We start from the raw sequence: 16,070 nt of genomic DNA, 5'->3' as shown, positions 1-16,070 counted from the left end.
GTGCAAGTCAAGTCTCAAGTCTTTGAGGACAAGTCTCAAGTCACTGTGTGGGTGACTTAAGTGCAACTCAAGTCCAAGTCTCAAGTCCAAGTCCCCATCTCTGAGCTTCCCTGGGATTGAATATGAGGAGGTATGCATTCAAATAGCAATGCAGAAGGGGTGATGTCATGCTTAGTCCACATCTGGAAACAATCTGCAGCGCAGGAGGGCAGAGGAGGAACATTCCCAATTAGAGAGTAGCACATTGAATGCAGATATCAGGGACAGTGAGGGGGAAAGTTCCCCATGCTTCTCATGGATCCCCATGTTAAATCAAATACTCCAATGGCAGAATTCCGTCGGTCTGAGTAAGGTTCCGTCACCAATTGAAATGTGCGTCTTAGCAGACATTGAATATAATAATTTGAACGGTTGAACAATTCTGTTTGATTTCGATGGCAGCAGATTTATGGATGTGCAATGGAGTGACACCAACAAGGCAAGAATGCACTAACTCATCCAGTCATGTCTCTTTCCTTCTCACTGTATAGACAGAGTACCGCAGGGATGACGTATTTTTGTAGGCTTAACCAGAAATCGCCGCCATGTTGGTTTGTCGGGGGAAAAGTCTATGGGGTTTTAGAATGGGGATTTCACTTAAATGCATCAAATAAGGTCTGTGGTTAACAAAAGTTTATTGGAACGCGAATTTGAACGTTAATCACTTTTATGCCTTTCGACGCGTTTTCTAAAAATTACATTTTTAATCAACGCATTTACGTTCCAAAAGTCATAAAAGCTATTCACGTTTGTGAAGATTATCCTGCTGAACCCAAATTCGCACTCCCATAAACTTTTGTTAACCACAGACCTTATTTTATGCGTTTAAGTGACATCCCCATTCTAAAACCCCATTCACTTTTCCCCTGACGAACCCAAGTGCTACCTCCAGACTCATCCCTGTGGTGCTCTATAGACCCTTTTCACGGGGGGCCATTTTGTGTCGAAAAGGCAGGGTAAACACAGGTGCTAGCAAAACAGTAATGAGGGTTTCCAACTTCCATGAGTGTAAGTTGGAAACCTTCATTAGTGTTTACCCTGCCTTTCCGACACAAAATTGCCCCTGTAAAAAGGGTCTATTGTGAACGAGCCATGCAAAAAGAACTGAAAAAAGGCGATTGGCCCAGAAAACCAGGAAGAGAAGGAGCAGAGAGGAGGAGCTGAGATAGAGGACAAGGAGGAGGGGGCGAGGAAGGACAGGGGTGGATATGGAGTGTGAATGGGAAAGGGTGGGCGGGGTTTCTGGGATTGAAGCTGTAGGAGTACATACAGGGAGGGGATATTCATTCTCCAGCAACGGCAAAAGTGGCCAATCTTGTCTTCCCCCGTCAGCTTAATCAGCTAAGCTAAACCAAAGAAATCAGCTAGCTGTCCAGCACAGAACATAAAGACCACCATTCACCCATGATATCACTGCATGTATTACAAAACAACAACAACAACAACAAAGGTTTCTTTGCCTTTTCTGTCATTGTCAAGGTGAATTGTCATCTTTGGAGAGAAGCTGCACCACATACCATATTGATGCTCTGAGGACATAGATCGCCATATCCTGCGCCGAGCTACACTGCCATAGTAAACATCCTCCTTGACAGGTGAGAGGATCCCCTCACTCCCCTCACTGTTACTGTCCATGGTGATCTCTACAGAAGACACCAATCACAACGTTACGGTCAGAGACCCCCCGCACACACACACACCCTGAGCTACCCCCATGGCCCCATTCAATCATGCTGAGAGGGGGAGGATGATGAGGTTGCCCTGGGGTGGGGGTGTAGAGGGCAACGGGTTTCACTCTGGAGTTACTTTGGTGTAAAACAGCAATGCTTGCACTGTTGTGGCAGAAGGGGGGGGGGGGGGGGAGGGGTCAAATCAGGTGGTCATGTAAACATGTTAACCCACAGTAAACACAGGCATCAAATCTGGGATCATTTCCTGCCAAACTGCACATGAACAAATCCAACATATGAGGATGGACAGCTACAGGGTGCGCAAACACCCCACAACAAAGGCTCTATGTGATTGTTTAAGCTCATGTGTCTATGGGAGAGGTGTAACAGCTCGGCTCACATGGGTAAGGGGGAAACACATGGTATAAATAACACAAACATCAGTGGCCCTGCAGGTGGGGATGGGGGCGCCTCCTGGCGGGGGTGACCTCACTAACCAATGGATGGGATGGGCCGTCGCTGAGGGGGGGTGCCGATGTGAACCGGCCTCCTCCCCGAGTGGTCCAGACGATCGGAGCGTCCGTGTGACGGCGAGTTCCCGATGATCTTTGGAGTGAGAGACAACACGCAATACGTTAGAACCAAGTGCCTGTCCTGCAAAGAGAACAGAAATCCACTGAAATCATGTAGTTAAATCATGTGTAACAACCCCCCCAAAACCCTGTGGAAAACAATTGAAAACCCATAAGAGCAAATGATGTGGCTTCCATTTGTCCTTAGGGAGGCAAAATAAGAGTAATAAACGCATAAAACAAGGAACAAAACCCAATAAACCAATGAACCATCAACACAACTAAATCAAATCAACCCCCAACACAACAACATGGACTGGGGAGGGGGGGTTGACTGGGTCAGATGTTTAGCTAAAGACCATTTGTTTTGTTTGTTTTGTTCTGTGCATGTCAGCTCCTTGATGAGAAATGTAAGCAAATGACAGCGCAAGAGAGAGAAGGCAGGCGAGGAGAGAGAGAATGCAGGCGAGGAGAGAGAGAAGAGGGAGAGAGAGAGAGAACGCAGGCGAGGAGAGAGAGAAGAGGGAGAGAGAGAGAGAGAAGAGGGAGCGAGTGAGGTTAAAACATGGATGAGTGAGTGAGTGAGTGAGTAAGGGATAGAGAATGGAAAAAAGATGTGGTTTAATAGCGGAGCAAAACCATTACGGTTCAGCCCGGGGCCCACTATTACGACAGACAAAGAGGCTCAACATATGAGAGATAATACTGTACTACTACTACTACTACTACTACTACTACTACTACTACTACTACTACTATATGTTTTGTTTTGTGCTTGTATGTGCTTGTATACATTCAGGTGGTGTCTTGTCATAGACGCGTGGTCAATGGGTCAGCGTCCTACTGACACAACAATACCGGAAGTAACGTTTTGTGGGCGTTCCCACACAGACTATGTTGTTTGGAACTATGTATTGCTGCTATCTTGTACTCTTTATCTATAGAGACACTGCATGAAATAGGCCACGCCCATCACGGGGGAAAAGCTCCATTCATTTCCACACACCAGCGTCATTTTCCTTGAATTAAACATAGCTAAAAGCTGTTGTGTGGTGGGCTGCGCAGAAATGTACAAATGTAAAAAATCGCCAGTTAAAGATTTTTTTTTACTCCCGAGGAAAACAAGGAAGCCATTGAGAATTGCCGAGAAGAAAAATGTGGATCTTGCTGTCAATGAAGTAAGTTGGAGTGTTCATCTTCCGTATATACGATCTTTTTGTCCAACACCCGACCATGCATGCGACATAGGAGAACGCCAGGATTGGACGGGAGTTTGTGTTTTCCCCGGTTTTGGGCGTGGCTTCTGAATGATGCCGTGTTTTGCAGTGTCTCTATGGGACTCACCAGGTTAAATAAAGGTTTAATAATAATCCATTACAAATAATGACCAAGAAGAAAAGAGATGTCTTTGCCAGAAATACTGAGCGAGAGAAGCAAAAAAATAATAAAAAATGCAAATGAGTTGAGGGCAGAGACAGAGTAAACAAATGAGCACAGGCTAGAGGAGCCTTGCTCTGCCCTTACTGGGTATGTAAGGCAATGAGAGGCAGAACATGCTGGAATAAAGCTCCCAACGCGAGTCGGGGCAATAAGGTTGCTAGACGTTGGAAGGTGAGGCCAGGGGGCAGGGGACGAGACGGGAACAGCACATCCCCCCCATGCAGTGCACAGAGAAACAGCCGTGGTCGAGCTGCCATTTTCCTTCTAAAGGAACCTTTCCCCTCAGAGACATGAGAAACCAAAACTTCGTTAAATGGCCTTTAGGTAATCAAAAGCATTACTTGAAAATCCACCTGACAGTCTGAGTACAAGCAAAGCAATTCACACAAAAATAAAACATCAAATAAGAACAACCATGAACATGTGATAACTTGTCAGAAATTTTCCAAATGAAACAAAGAGTGCTAAATGAAAGGAAGGGGGATACCGATAAAGAAAAAAAGACAACATTAAGAAAAGAGAATGGCTGCTGCTGATGGAATGTACAGCAGAAAGTGTGAAGCACACACCAGCGGCTGGTCCCGGTTGAGTCTGGACATAGACTGGGCCCTAGCCTCCCTGTGTGGACTGTAATAGACCCTGTCCAGCTCGTTCAGCCGGCCCTCGCTCAGGGCCCCCTCCCTGGAGTAGTTCCGGGGCCCCGCCTCCCGACTGGGCCCAAAGTGCTCCCTGTTCCTAAAGTCACCCGTGTGGACCGAGGTGGGCGCAGGCACGTCGCAGAAGTCCTCCTCCACGCTGCACTGGCGGGTCAGAGTTCTCTTACGGCCCATGGCCAAGGCCCGGCGCTCCACCGGCCCCTCGCAGTGGATGATGCGGACGGGCCCGCGCACGGGGCTCCCGTGGGCGGCGTAGTAGTACCCTCGCTGACCCCGGCCCAGAGAGCCCTCCTCCTCGCTGCCGCAGTCCAACCCGCTGTCGGGGCTCTTGGTGTTCTGGCGGTTGGGTCGGCCCAGGGTGCGCTCCTCTGCGGCGTAGCCGTAGCGGCCGTCGTGGAAGCGAGGGTAGGAGCGCTGGCGCTGCAGGTGGCGGACGTTCTTGCCGGGGGCGAGGTGGTCGTGCGCGTGGGCGTCCTGCTGGTACATGCGGGCGTTCCTCCGCTGAGTGTGGGGCGTTCCCGGGCGGCCTCCGTCCTCAAAGCACAGGCGCTGGCCCAGGCCGTCCACGCCGTCCAGCTCCTCCTCTGCCACCTCGGGGATGCTGTGGAGGCGCTTGCTGCGGAGCGACTTCTGCTTCACCACCTCCCTCTGGAGGTCCCAGCAGTCTCTCTCCTCTGCCAGGTCCTGACGTTTGTAATATGCCTTCAGTCACCACCGGTGGGCAACGTTCCACAATTTGCACAGTTCAATCAAAGTCAGTTCAATTCAAAAGTGTCAGTTTAGATTTTGGGAGAGGGGTGAGTTGTATAGTTTTTTTGAAGGTTTTAGAACACGCAGGAAACAACACAGTGTGTGAATAGAAATAAAATGGAGGGAAAGACAAAATAAAGACAGAATTAGTTATTTGTGGCAATGCAGTAAGACATGCAAGTCTCATTCCGTGTGGAGGAAATGGCATGCTCTGAACAGGAATCTGTGGAGGCTCAAATATGGAGTGATGGCTGAGAATCAAACTGAGCGTGGCTGTGGAGGGTAATTGTGGAAAAGGTAATGATGCGTACCGTCAACATACAATTTACACAGAGAGACAGAGAGAGAGAGACAGAGAGAGAGAGAGAGAGAGAGAGACAGAAGCTGGGTTTCCATCCAAGTGTATCTGTGTTTCTGAATTTTCAGAAAATCGGCAAAAGAAAATGCGAAATAGTGCTCGTTTCCATCCACTACTATTATGCGAATTATAGAGCTGTCAATCACCTCATGTTTGAGGCTTTCTGCTGCTCCGCTGCTATAGACGTGATAGTCTATGTGTCGTCTTGCAGGCAGGCAGCGACCAACCTCTATTAAACACAGCTATGTTATTAATTTAAAGTTTCTTGATGATCTACAAAGTACTACATAGACCATAAGAGGCCATTTCTGGATTACCAGGTGCCACTCTTCAACTCGGCAAGCATAACGTTATAATCCACGGAGCAATTCTAGAAGTGAGTCGCATTAACATTAATGCCAGTCTTCTTCTGTTTAATAAACACACAACGGTGGTCTAAAAATGGTAGGTTACTGCTTATTTACCATTATTACCTTACAAGTCCTATTTAGTGTAGGCTGCATGGTTTTTGAATGGAGAGACGACGTAAGATTCACTTACTGTAATCTGTTTCCACTGCATTTATTGCATTACCATTTATCGATAACGCCAACTTTTCCACCTTCCCCATGCGTGAAAACTTTTTTTGCGATATTTGGAGTCCCCCCCCGCATTTTGCAATTGAAAATTTGCATAAAAACAAGTGGGTGGAAACCCAACTAATGAGCTGTAACATCCATACAAAAATAAAATAATAAGAAGTGACAGCCTTAAGGTCTTTGCACACACAGTTCGCTTGTTCTTCGTATGCGTTTTCTTAATCCGTCATCTGAAAACACAGACGGGTCCCAGCTCGCAAAAAGCTATTGACTGATGCGAAAAACGCAGAAAATCGAACCTCGTCCGAAAACTTAAATGACGGACGTAATTGTCGGACTCGGTGTGTCAATGATGATTGACACAAATGAGGTCTTATTCTTTTTTTTTCTCGTGCGTCAATTTCGGACGAAAAAACGGACTCTGTGTGCAAAGACTTTTACAGTTAGTGCCATTGGTGAGGAACAACAAAACAGTGAGGTGGATGAAGTGTGATAAATCCAAAGCCTTGCAACTTAAATGAACTGTATGAAGCAGAGTGAGGAGGAGAACTGCTCATAGGAACAGGTCTATCGTCAAATGTTGGTGTGGATAATGATGTTCAACAGAACAGTGATTTACAAAATGATGGCAATGAAATAGGGGAGATGGAATATTGGTGTATTTAAACAGAGTCAATACACCAATGAATACAGTTCTTGAACACCATGTTACTGTAGAGATATTACTTGACAAAAATAGGAATAACACAATCAAATTTGTCATGATCAAGCTTTAGCTTCTGACAGCCAATCATCTCAAGTGTTGACTCCTGGTTATCCAACCTCTCACTCTCAAAACATGTAATTACTCTAATCTATACTTTGTCTTTGATTATCACAGTGACCACTTGGCCATACATGCACACATACCCACTGCACAGACTCAATGAAGACAGGATCATGTACTGACAAGGTTAACTTCTACATTGATAACAGAGAAATTAAACATTAGGACATGAGACAGACATAACCAAAAGTGAATATTTCCATTTAAGTACTCACTTAAATGAGATTCCCATATGCACTCGATATGCCATGACCCCTTATCGCTGATAACATAGTGCATTTCACAGTCACACCTCAGTATCACATTCTATAACATTTGAATTTAAAAGTTGTAACGCTCGTTCAGTGCAATATACAGTGTATCAAAATGTAATGCAAACCAGAAAAAGTCATTATGCCTTTAGTTTACAGCCTTGCTGCTTGCAAGCTGTACAGTTATGTATAGACAGCCATTCACTCAGCACTCAGCATGGCGGGTCTGCCTGTTAGGGGTGGGCGATATGGCCCGAAAAGAATATCTGCGATAACGATATTCTTGGCAATATGACAAAGTACTGAAAATATTAATTTCAGAAAGATACAATTGAAACAAAATAAGCGATATAGTTTTATATGGCAGCATAAACGTAACAGTTTGCCTTTAAATATTCAAATATGCCTTCAAATATTACCGTGGTTTGTTGTACATGTTGTTTTGTAACCAAAACACTTCCATACTACTGAAGTCACTCCCCCTTTTGGAATTAACTCGCTTTCAGCCATGCTTGTTGTTGCTGTGTGCACATCATACCATTAAGATCGTTACATTGTTACGATATGAAAATGAATGTAACAATATATCGATAACAATATGTTATGGCACACCCCTACTGCCTGTGGAGCCTGCGAGTGAGCAGGGACCTCTGTAGATGATGTGACCCCACCCTCCACAGTCTCCCACTGCCCCCCCCCCCCTCCCCACACACACACACAGCCCCAGCCACTACATACTGGAGGGCAGGGCAGGTACCTTGAGAGTGTTGTGAGAGTTGATGCTGCGCCTGCGGCCCTCCTCCAGCTGCATTTCAGAGTAAAGGTCCTCCTCGTCCTCCTCCATGATGTCAGACAAGTCCGAGCCGCGGCTGCTCTCTGTGTGGTACTCCTCGCTGTGGCTGTAGTGGTGGTGATGGTGCTAGAGGGCAGAGAGACACAGAGAGAGAGAGAGAGTTGAAAGCAAGCAGGGAATGACTTTGGTCATTTTACTTTTATTTTGGCAACATCTTTGCTTCTCAGTCATTGTTGTGGGAGTTTGAGTGTCTATAGGTACTGTAGCACTCTTGTCTTTGTTTGTTCAGCCATGGCGGCTATTGCTGCTCATGCTACCTAGTTCTGTTTTTGTTTTTCGCTTCTTAATTCTTTTTATGTTCTTTCGGATCCCCCATGTAGCCACAGCTCCTGTAAAGCCTGTCTGCAGAGATGGTGGACACAGAGACTAATACGTGGGTGTCCACTTTGTAAGGAAATATCTTCACGGAGTGAACCACCTTGTCATTTGGTGTTGAAGAAACTGTGTGAGGCTTTATTACAGGAGAGAGATCAGAGAGCAGGATCTGAGCTTCTCTGCAGTCTGCACTCTGAGAAACTCAAGCTCTTCTGTCTGGACCACAGAAACATACACCAGCCACAGATTCACAGTTCACACCCGCCGATGAAGCTGCTTGGCATCACAAGGAGGAACTCTGGAAATCACTGGAGCCCTTACAGGAGAAACTGGAGCTCTTTAATGAAATAGTCGATAGTAGTTTAAAGGAAACTGTCATCAAACAGCAGAACACATTAAGGTCCAGGCCCAAGCATAGAGAGGCAGATTAAGGAGGAGTTTAAGAAGCTTCACCAGTTTCTCCAAGAGGAAGAGGAGGCCAGGATGGCTGCACTGAGGGAGGAAGAGGAGCAGAGGGGTCAGACGTCCGACCAAGGTGGAGGTAACACAGGGGCTCAAACCTGCAACCCTCATGTTGGAAGGCAGGGAATCTACCGCTGCACTACCCGGACGCCCACTAGCCTGGTTCTATTTATTCCAATGAGCTGCTATTGCCAGAAAGGTAAAATGCAGAGGATTTTTTCCAGGAAAAACTCCAGACAACCAGGTGTTTAGAACAGCAAATGTAAAAGCTGTCATGAACTGGCTATTGCGTTATATCAATCAGCAATAGAGAGCAGCAAAACAGACATTTATTTATATGAAAATGTCCCTGAGTATTACTTTAAAGCAGCATTTCACTTTTCTAAAACATTTTCACTTTTCACCATGCACACCTCAATACATGTTCAGAAAAATCCAACCTCTAACATTTGCTGCCCTCGGGATCCACTGTCAATGTCTGACATTCAGAATTCGTGAAACTTTTGAAAAGTCAGATCCGGGCAACAGAATTAATTTAATTATTAAAGATAAATTTGGAAAGGGGTTCTCACCAAGGTGGGTGTTTTGTTGACTGACCACTCATGCACTCCAACATTTATTGTACTGTATGCACTTATGTGTAAATGTTCTGCCAAACTAAAATAACCATTTTGAGCTGGTTGAAATTCGCAGATGAAGCCACCACTGCAGAAGTCAAACTTTCTAGTAAACACTTGCTGAACTACAGCTACGTACATTTCTGGCCCAACCCCAAGAGGAATTATTTGGAAAAATCACACCTTTTAAAGCACTGGAAGTTACAAGGAATGGTCTTGGTAACTATTAGGTTGAAAGGCAACTGCATTTTCTTTTAAAATACTGTATACGGTACTCAATTGCTTCTACTGTGAACAATTCAAGAAAGAATAGTCTATATATAGCTGTGTGCCTATACTGTATATAGCTGTGTGCCTATATATAGCTGTGTGCCTATATATAGCTGGTGACTCCATCTGGATACCTAATTTTCACAGAAACGAGTGATGCATACACAGATTGCCTGCACGCTGCTTGTAAAGTACCTGTCTGCCAAGCTCTGAGCCTCTGAGGAATTCATCCACTGAAGCTCCTCTCCTCCTTGCATGGGGAGAGTCATAGCCATCCTCCTCCTCATCAGAGTGTGTACCCCGCTCACTGAAGATGTTCCTCTTCTCAACCTGCCATACGATATGAGAGAAATATTGTAATCTTTCACAGTAAAAAAAAAAAAAGACAAGTAATTTAGTCTAATAAGTCTGAAAATCATATTGTTCTTAAAACAAGGGAGACATTCTGCAAATGGGATGAGATAATTCCACGTTTTCCAATGCAGTTTCAGTTCTTTCAAGAAACAAATCTTGAAACGTCACAATGAGGCATATCACTCCATTAGTATCAAAGGAAGGACAGCTTATTTAAATTTTTGAAAGTTCATTTCCATTGGAAACAAGTGAAATTATCTCATCATACTGGCAGATTTGCTCACTTGTGTTCTGAAAAATTATATTTGAAGATGCCATACTAGATGACAAGATGGATATTTGGATGATTTTACGTAGGTCCTCACGCACCCGGTTGCCCTCGGCGAACACTCTCTGGGCAGCTTCCCTGGCCATGGCCTTGGCGATGGTGTTGGGGATGGGGACTCCCTGAGGCTGTGGCAGGATCCTCTGAGGAGAGGGCGAACGCCGCTGCTGGAATTGGGGCGGCTCCAGGTGGCTGGGTCCGTGCATGGGCGGCAGCGGAGAGGGGGCGCGCTCCCAGGGCTGGCCCGGCCGCAGGCCCACCTCGTGGTCTTTGGTTTCTGGCTCTCTGGCACTTACTAAGGGTTTGGACTTGGGCATGTTATGGGACTGGAAGTGAGGCTGGGGGTGAGGCGGGTGGTGGTGGCCTGGTTGCGAGTGGGGCAGCGTGTGGGGCTGGGCTCGAGACAGGGGCTGCACTTGGGGCTGAGGGTGATTCGGGGGATAGGTGGATGGGTAAGGAGGGTGGGTCTGCGAGTGCACTGGATGGGGCATACGGTGCGAGAGACGCGGAGAGCCCAGGAGATTGTGTGGAATGATGGCCACGGGCGAGTCCTGGGACTCTCCTTGTGCTGATAACGTCCTTACAATGACTTCCCTGGCCTCCAGGCACTGAATCCTGTTTAACTCCACGGTCACATAGTCTGCCGTAGGGTACAAGACCTCTGCTATCTGCATTCACAAAGGAAGCAGAACAAAAGTCCTCAACAAAGGGAAAATTCAGAATGTCAGCAATGGCATGCACCAGCAGGTACTCTGTAACCCATACTTACACCCATACTTGACTTAGGCACTCTATAAGCCATCATATACAGTAGACCTACAGTAGATAAGTGTGTTTGCAGGTCTGTTGAGAGTAGGGCAATGCCTCACCTGCCTCAGCATGTTGGAAAAAACCATCAAACATGCATTTTTCCATAAGCGTTAATTATAGCGCCCACTACAGGCCACTGGGGAATTTTTGTCCCCTGTCGCTACCATGGTCGCTACTCACATTCAGTTTTTTTCTTTGCTGACTGACATAACAATAGATGGACTAGGGCTGCGTATCTTTAATAAAGTACTTCATTCGATCACTTTTTTACTGCTTTATACCGATCGACTTCACCACCACAGACTATATGGGTTGTAGCTGCTGCGGTAGTGAGCCAATCACATGTCACATTAAATCGAAGAACGCTTGCGGTGATTGACTGCAAGCAAAACCATACAAATAGTAATTTTTTTCTAGATATGTGTACAAAAAGGATTTAATGCAGGTATTGTTTGCTAAAGAAGTTTTGATACTACTTGGTACTGGGTTATTTCGACCGATACCCAGCCCTAGGATGGACACAAAGACACACACACATGCGCGCGCGCACACGCGCACACACGCACACACACACACACACACACACACACACAGTCAGACAGACAGACACACACACACACACACACACACACACACACACAAAATACCTCTCTGTGGATGTGGGCTGTTACATTGACAGAGCAACATGGAGCCCATTACAGCTCTGTTTGCAAATATTCCTTACATAATTTCTGCCATGGGCTGGATGTCAACATTGTATTATATCTCCAGCAGATGGCAGTAGAGTCTTACTCCCAAATGTCACTACTGGGGATGGGAAAGGCTGACTCTTGCAAAATGCATGATGAGACTCTTCAAAAAATAAACATTTGATACCTTTTGTCCCTTTGTGCACACGGCATAGCCGATCACGTTGGCTCCGTTGGAAGTCCCTGCGGGTGTCAGTGGGGGCGGCTTCCATCTGACCTGCAGGACCCCAGGCGTCTGACCGCACTGGACCTGCACCTCCTGGGGAGGGAAAGGGGGCCCTGGGGAACACAATACACACACTGGATAAGGAGAGAAAGAAAAAAACAACGTAACCACAACGTAACACTAGCGGAACCATTTCTGCCATCTTTGATCAAATGACCAGACTCACTTCTGTGCACAGTTCTCACATTCGATCATCACTGCACAATGTTATGAAACGAGGGATTTCTCAGTGCTGTGGGAACAGCATATGCCTCAGAGGTAGTTATCTAGGTGTAATGTTGTTTTTGAGTATACTGAGTGTAGGCAGAATGTATACAGCTAGAAATGGGCAGTATTTCCACTTTATTTACGAGAACAACCATCATGTAAATTAAAAGGAATTAATAACTCAAATATTATCTGGCAGAAAATCTTTTTTAATGTCGCAAAGGAACTGGGGGGAAATAGCATGAACCTCCCATGTGCTACATCTTGACTAACAGACACCTCCCGCCTAGGCAATTTTAATGATGATGATGATAATGATTATTATTATTTATGCCAATCCCAGTGCATTGTTCATGATGTGTGTATTGGTGTTCACTCATGCAACACTATGCAAGCGTTACCTTGGTTGAGAAAACACAGTTTGCCAACATTCTGCCATGAATGGAAGTACAGCAATATTCTGCTGCCAGATCCTTACTCATAATATTCTATGGAGCATCCCAAAAGAATCAGTTTGCTGTTTTCACAGTCTGTCAATGCTGCCTGCATACTAACCAACAAGAGCCATCTGTGCAGCTGTGCTGCAGTCAGCGCCTGAGCAGATGCAGTCAGCAGTATCTCAGAGCTGCAGCCCACAGCTGTGTCTGAGAACCTACGTCAATGCAATATTAATCACATTTCTACTGTGACTGTAAGCAGACACACAGTCTTGGAACAGGAGGCGGAGCTGTTTGGAGAATTAATTTCCTCTTGTCATTTTTAAACTGTCATAAACAACAAGCTCCCCCTCTAAGAGCTAAGATGAGTGTTTTAATGAATATTTCAGTGGAGCCACTTTCATTCAAATATAAAATACTAGACACATACAGCAGACGCTGATTTCCAAGCAGGGAATTGAGTGTGACTTATTAATAAAAATGTATCACTAAAAAGTGATGAAGTCACTTATTAAAGAACACATGCTGAGCATGGAAACCTAATACAGTGTTTACCTACATGACCGTATGCTCCCTAGTCCTCAAGTCCACAAACACCATCAGCAGGTCAGCTGCCAAGTCCATTCAAACTTCAACAATTCTCTCTCTCTCTCTCCCTCTGTCCTTCCTTCTGGCTCTTTCTCCCTCTGTCCTTCCTTCTGGCTCTCTTTCTCCCTCTGTCCTTCCTTCCTGCTGTCTCTTTCTCTCTTTTCTATTCACTATTCTAAAAACGGTATTGTATCTTTATACTGCTGCTGCCGTCATGGCCAGGTTTTCCCTGAAAAAGAGATTGTTGGTCTGAGGGGGACTGTTGTGGAAAAATAAATGAACTCTGACAGGACGTACCTGGTTAAATAAAGGTTAAATAAATAAAATAAAACAGCCCATTTATCTTTCCGTTTAAAGCAAAAACTAAACTAGAACGACTGCACCGCAGATATATGCCTCCACCAACAAGTGAGCAGTCGACATCCATGCCTGTCCAGACTTTGAAGTTTGAGCCAAATGTGAAGAAATTCCATCAAGGTGTTACTGAGATATAGCGTTACCGAGCTTGAAAATGAGGTCACAGTGACCTTTACCATCAAAATGTAATCAGTTCATCCTTGAGTCCAAGTGGACGTTTGAGGCAAATTAGATGAAATTCCGTCAAGGCGTTCCTGAGATATCACGTTAACAAGCATGAAACGACCAGTTGTGATGTCACAGTAACCTTGAACTTTGACCACCAAAATCTAATCAGTTCATCCTTGAGTCCAAGTGGACGTTTGAGGCAAATTTGAAGAAATTCTGTCAAAGTGTTCTCGAGATATCGCGTTAACGAGCTTGAAAATGGCATTCATGAGGTCACAGTGACTTTGACCTTTGACCTTTCAGTTCATCCTTGCGTGCAAGTCGACGTTTGAGCCAAATTGGAAGAAATTCCGTCAAGGCGTTCCTGATATATCGCGTTAACAAACTTGGGAATGGCGTTTGTGAGGTCACAGTGACCTTGAACTTTGGCCTTTGACCACCAAAATCTAATCAGTTCATCCTTGAGTCCAAGCCATGAGTCCAAGTCGATGTTTGAGGCAAATTTTATGAAATTCCGTCAAAGCGTTCCTCAGATATCGCGTTAACGAACATTGGACGGACGGACGGACAACCCGAATCCATAATGCCTCCAGCCTGGCTATCGCCGGCGGAGGCATAACAACACACATGTTGTCTACATACATTTAGAGAGGACTGGGAATAACTCACAACAATGTGGATGCTACAACGTGGGTCATGTAATTGGTGTCTTCAACCAAGCGAATGAGATCAATTGCCGTTAATTGAAAGCCCCTTAAATGGTGTCTTTATCTTATCATGTGCCATGATCACAACGTGAGTGTGTTGTTCCCTGTGATCAGCCTCCACCCGAAGCTCCATCTGCCTCTCCCATGTCTCCACCTCCTCTTCCTCCTCCCTGGTGCAATTTGTCCCTTTAAAAGCAACAGTCTGATCGTACAGTGGTAGATTCCCTGCCTACCACAAAACACGAGGGTCACGGGTTCAAGCCCCCGTGTTACCTCAGGCTTGGTCCGGCATCCACACAGCCACAATTGACCATGTTTGCGGGTGGGAAGCCAGATTAAGGGTATGTGTCCTGATCGCTGCACTAGTGCCTCCTCTGGCCGGTCGGGGCGCCTGTTCAGTGGGGAGGGGACCTGGGGGGAATAGCGTGATCCTGGCACGCGCTACGTCCTGCCTGTGAAACTACTCACAGTCAAGTGAAAAAAAGCGGCTGCACATGTGTCGGAGGAAGCACGTGCTAGTCTACAACTCTCCCCAGATCGGAAGAGAGGGCCGGGACAGCAGCGGGAATTGGCCAAGTACAATTGGGGAGAAAATGGGAAAAACAAAGAAATAAACAAACAAAAAACAGTCTGATGTCTCTGTATTCCATATTTCATTTGTACAAGTGGCTAACTATACCTATACCTCTGCACCCCATCCACAAAAACAGTGCCAGAAATATAGTTGGCTGTGTGGAGAGAAATCGCTCTCATTACATTCTTACTGTAAAATGATTTTGTGTAGCAGGAAAGCCAGGCTGTGACACCCAGCAAAGCCTTAAGGAGCCTCATGAGAGAAGAATTACAAGAGATATACATACTATCAAAATATATACATACTATTTACAGTTTCCCTCTCCCCAAACACTCACCTGTTGTCACCGATGTTATGCTGCTTTTTCAGTGAATGCTTCTTGGATGTCTACTTGTAACACTTTTCTCTTTTTCTCCCTTCCGTTTCTACCATGCATGTCTCTTATCACAGTGGTTCACACAAGTCATTTGTGGTACACACAAGTCCTTCCGTTTCTACCATGCATGTCTCTTATCACAGTGGTTCACACAAGTCATTTGTGGTACACACAAGTCCTTCCGTTTCTACCATGCATGTCTCTTATCACAGTGGTTCACACAAGTCCTTCCGTTTCTACCATGCATGTCTCTTATCACAGTGGTTCACACAAGTCATTTGTGGTACACACAAGTCCTTCCGTTTCTACCATGCATGTCTCTTATCACAGTGGTACACACAAGTCCTTCCGTTTCTACCATGCATGTCTCTTATCACAGTGGTTCACACAAGTCCTTCCGTTTCTACCATGCATGTCTCTTATCACAGTGGTGCACACAAGTCCTTCTGTTTCTACCATGCATGTTTCTTATCACAGTGGTGCACACAAGTCCTTCTGTTTCTACCATGCATGCCTCTTATCACAGTGGTTCACA

At 45.6% G+C, this 16,070-nt stretch overlaps 1 protein-coding gene across 1 annotated transcript in view; it reads right to left on the bottom strand.

The window, feature by feature from the left end:
- The window catches only part of rimbp2b (RIMS binding protein 2b), a gene marked incomplete at its 3' end in the record, with an annotated part of 121,882 nt that overhangs the window by 8,216 nt on the left and 97,596 nt on the right, over positions 1-16,070 (bottom strand). Inside the window, exons 13-19 of the mRNA XM_083644012.1 lie at positions 12,023-12,174; positions 10,381-11,004; positions 9,853-9,987; positions 7,898-8,059; positions 4,291-5,079; positions 2,207-2,315; positions 1,557-1,682 (exon numbers count right to left, since the gene is read on the bottom strand). Coding sequence (XP_083500138.1) covers positions 1,557-1,682; positions 2,207-2,315; positions 4,291-5,079; positions 7,898-8,059; positions 9,853-9,987; positions 10,381-11,004; positions 12,023-12,174 — 2,097 coding nt within the window. The remainder of the gene's footprint in view (positions 1-1,556; positions 1,683-2,206; positions 2,316-4,290; positions 5,080-7,897; positions 8,060-9,852; positions 9,988-10,380; positions 11,005-12,022; positions 12,175-16,070) is intronic.

Source organism: Poromitra crassiceps (genome assembly GCF_964638095.1).
Source record: "Poromitra crassiceps genome assembly, chromosome: 10".
NCBI classification, from domain to species: Eukaryota; Metazoa; Chordata; class Actinopteri; order Beryciformes; family Melamphaidae; genus Poromitra; species Poromitra crassiceps.
Note: the sequence above shows the minus strand (reverse complement) of the source record. Positions and strands in the feature narration are given on the sequence as shown.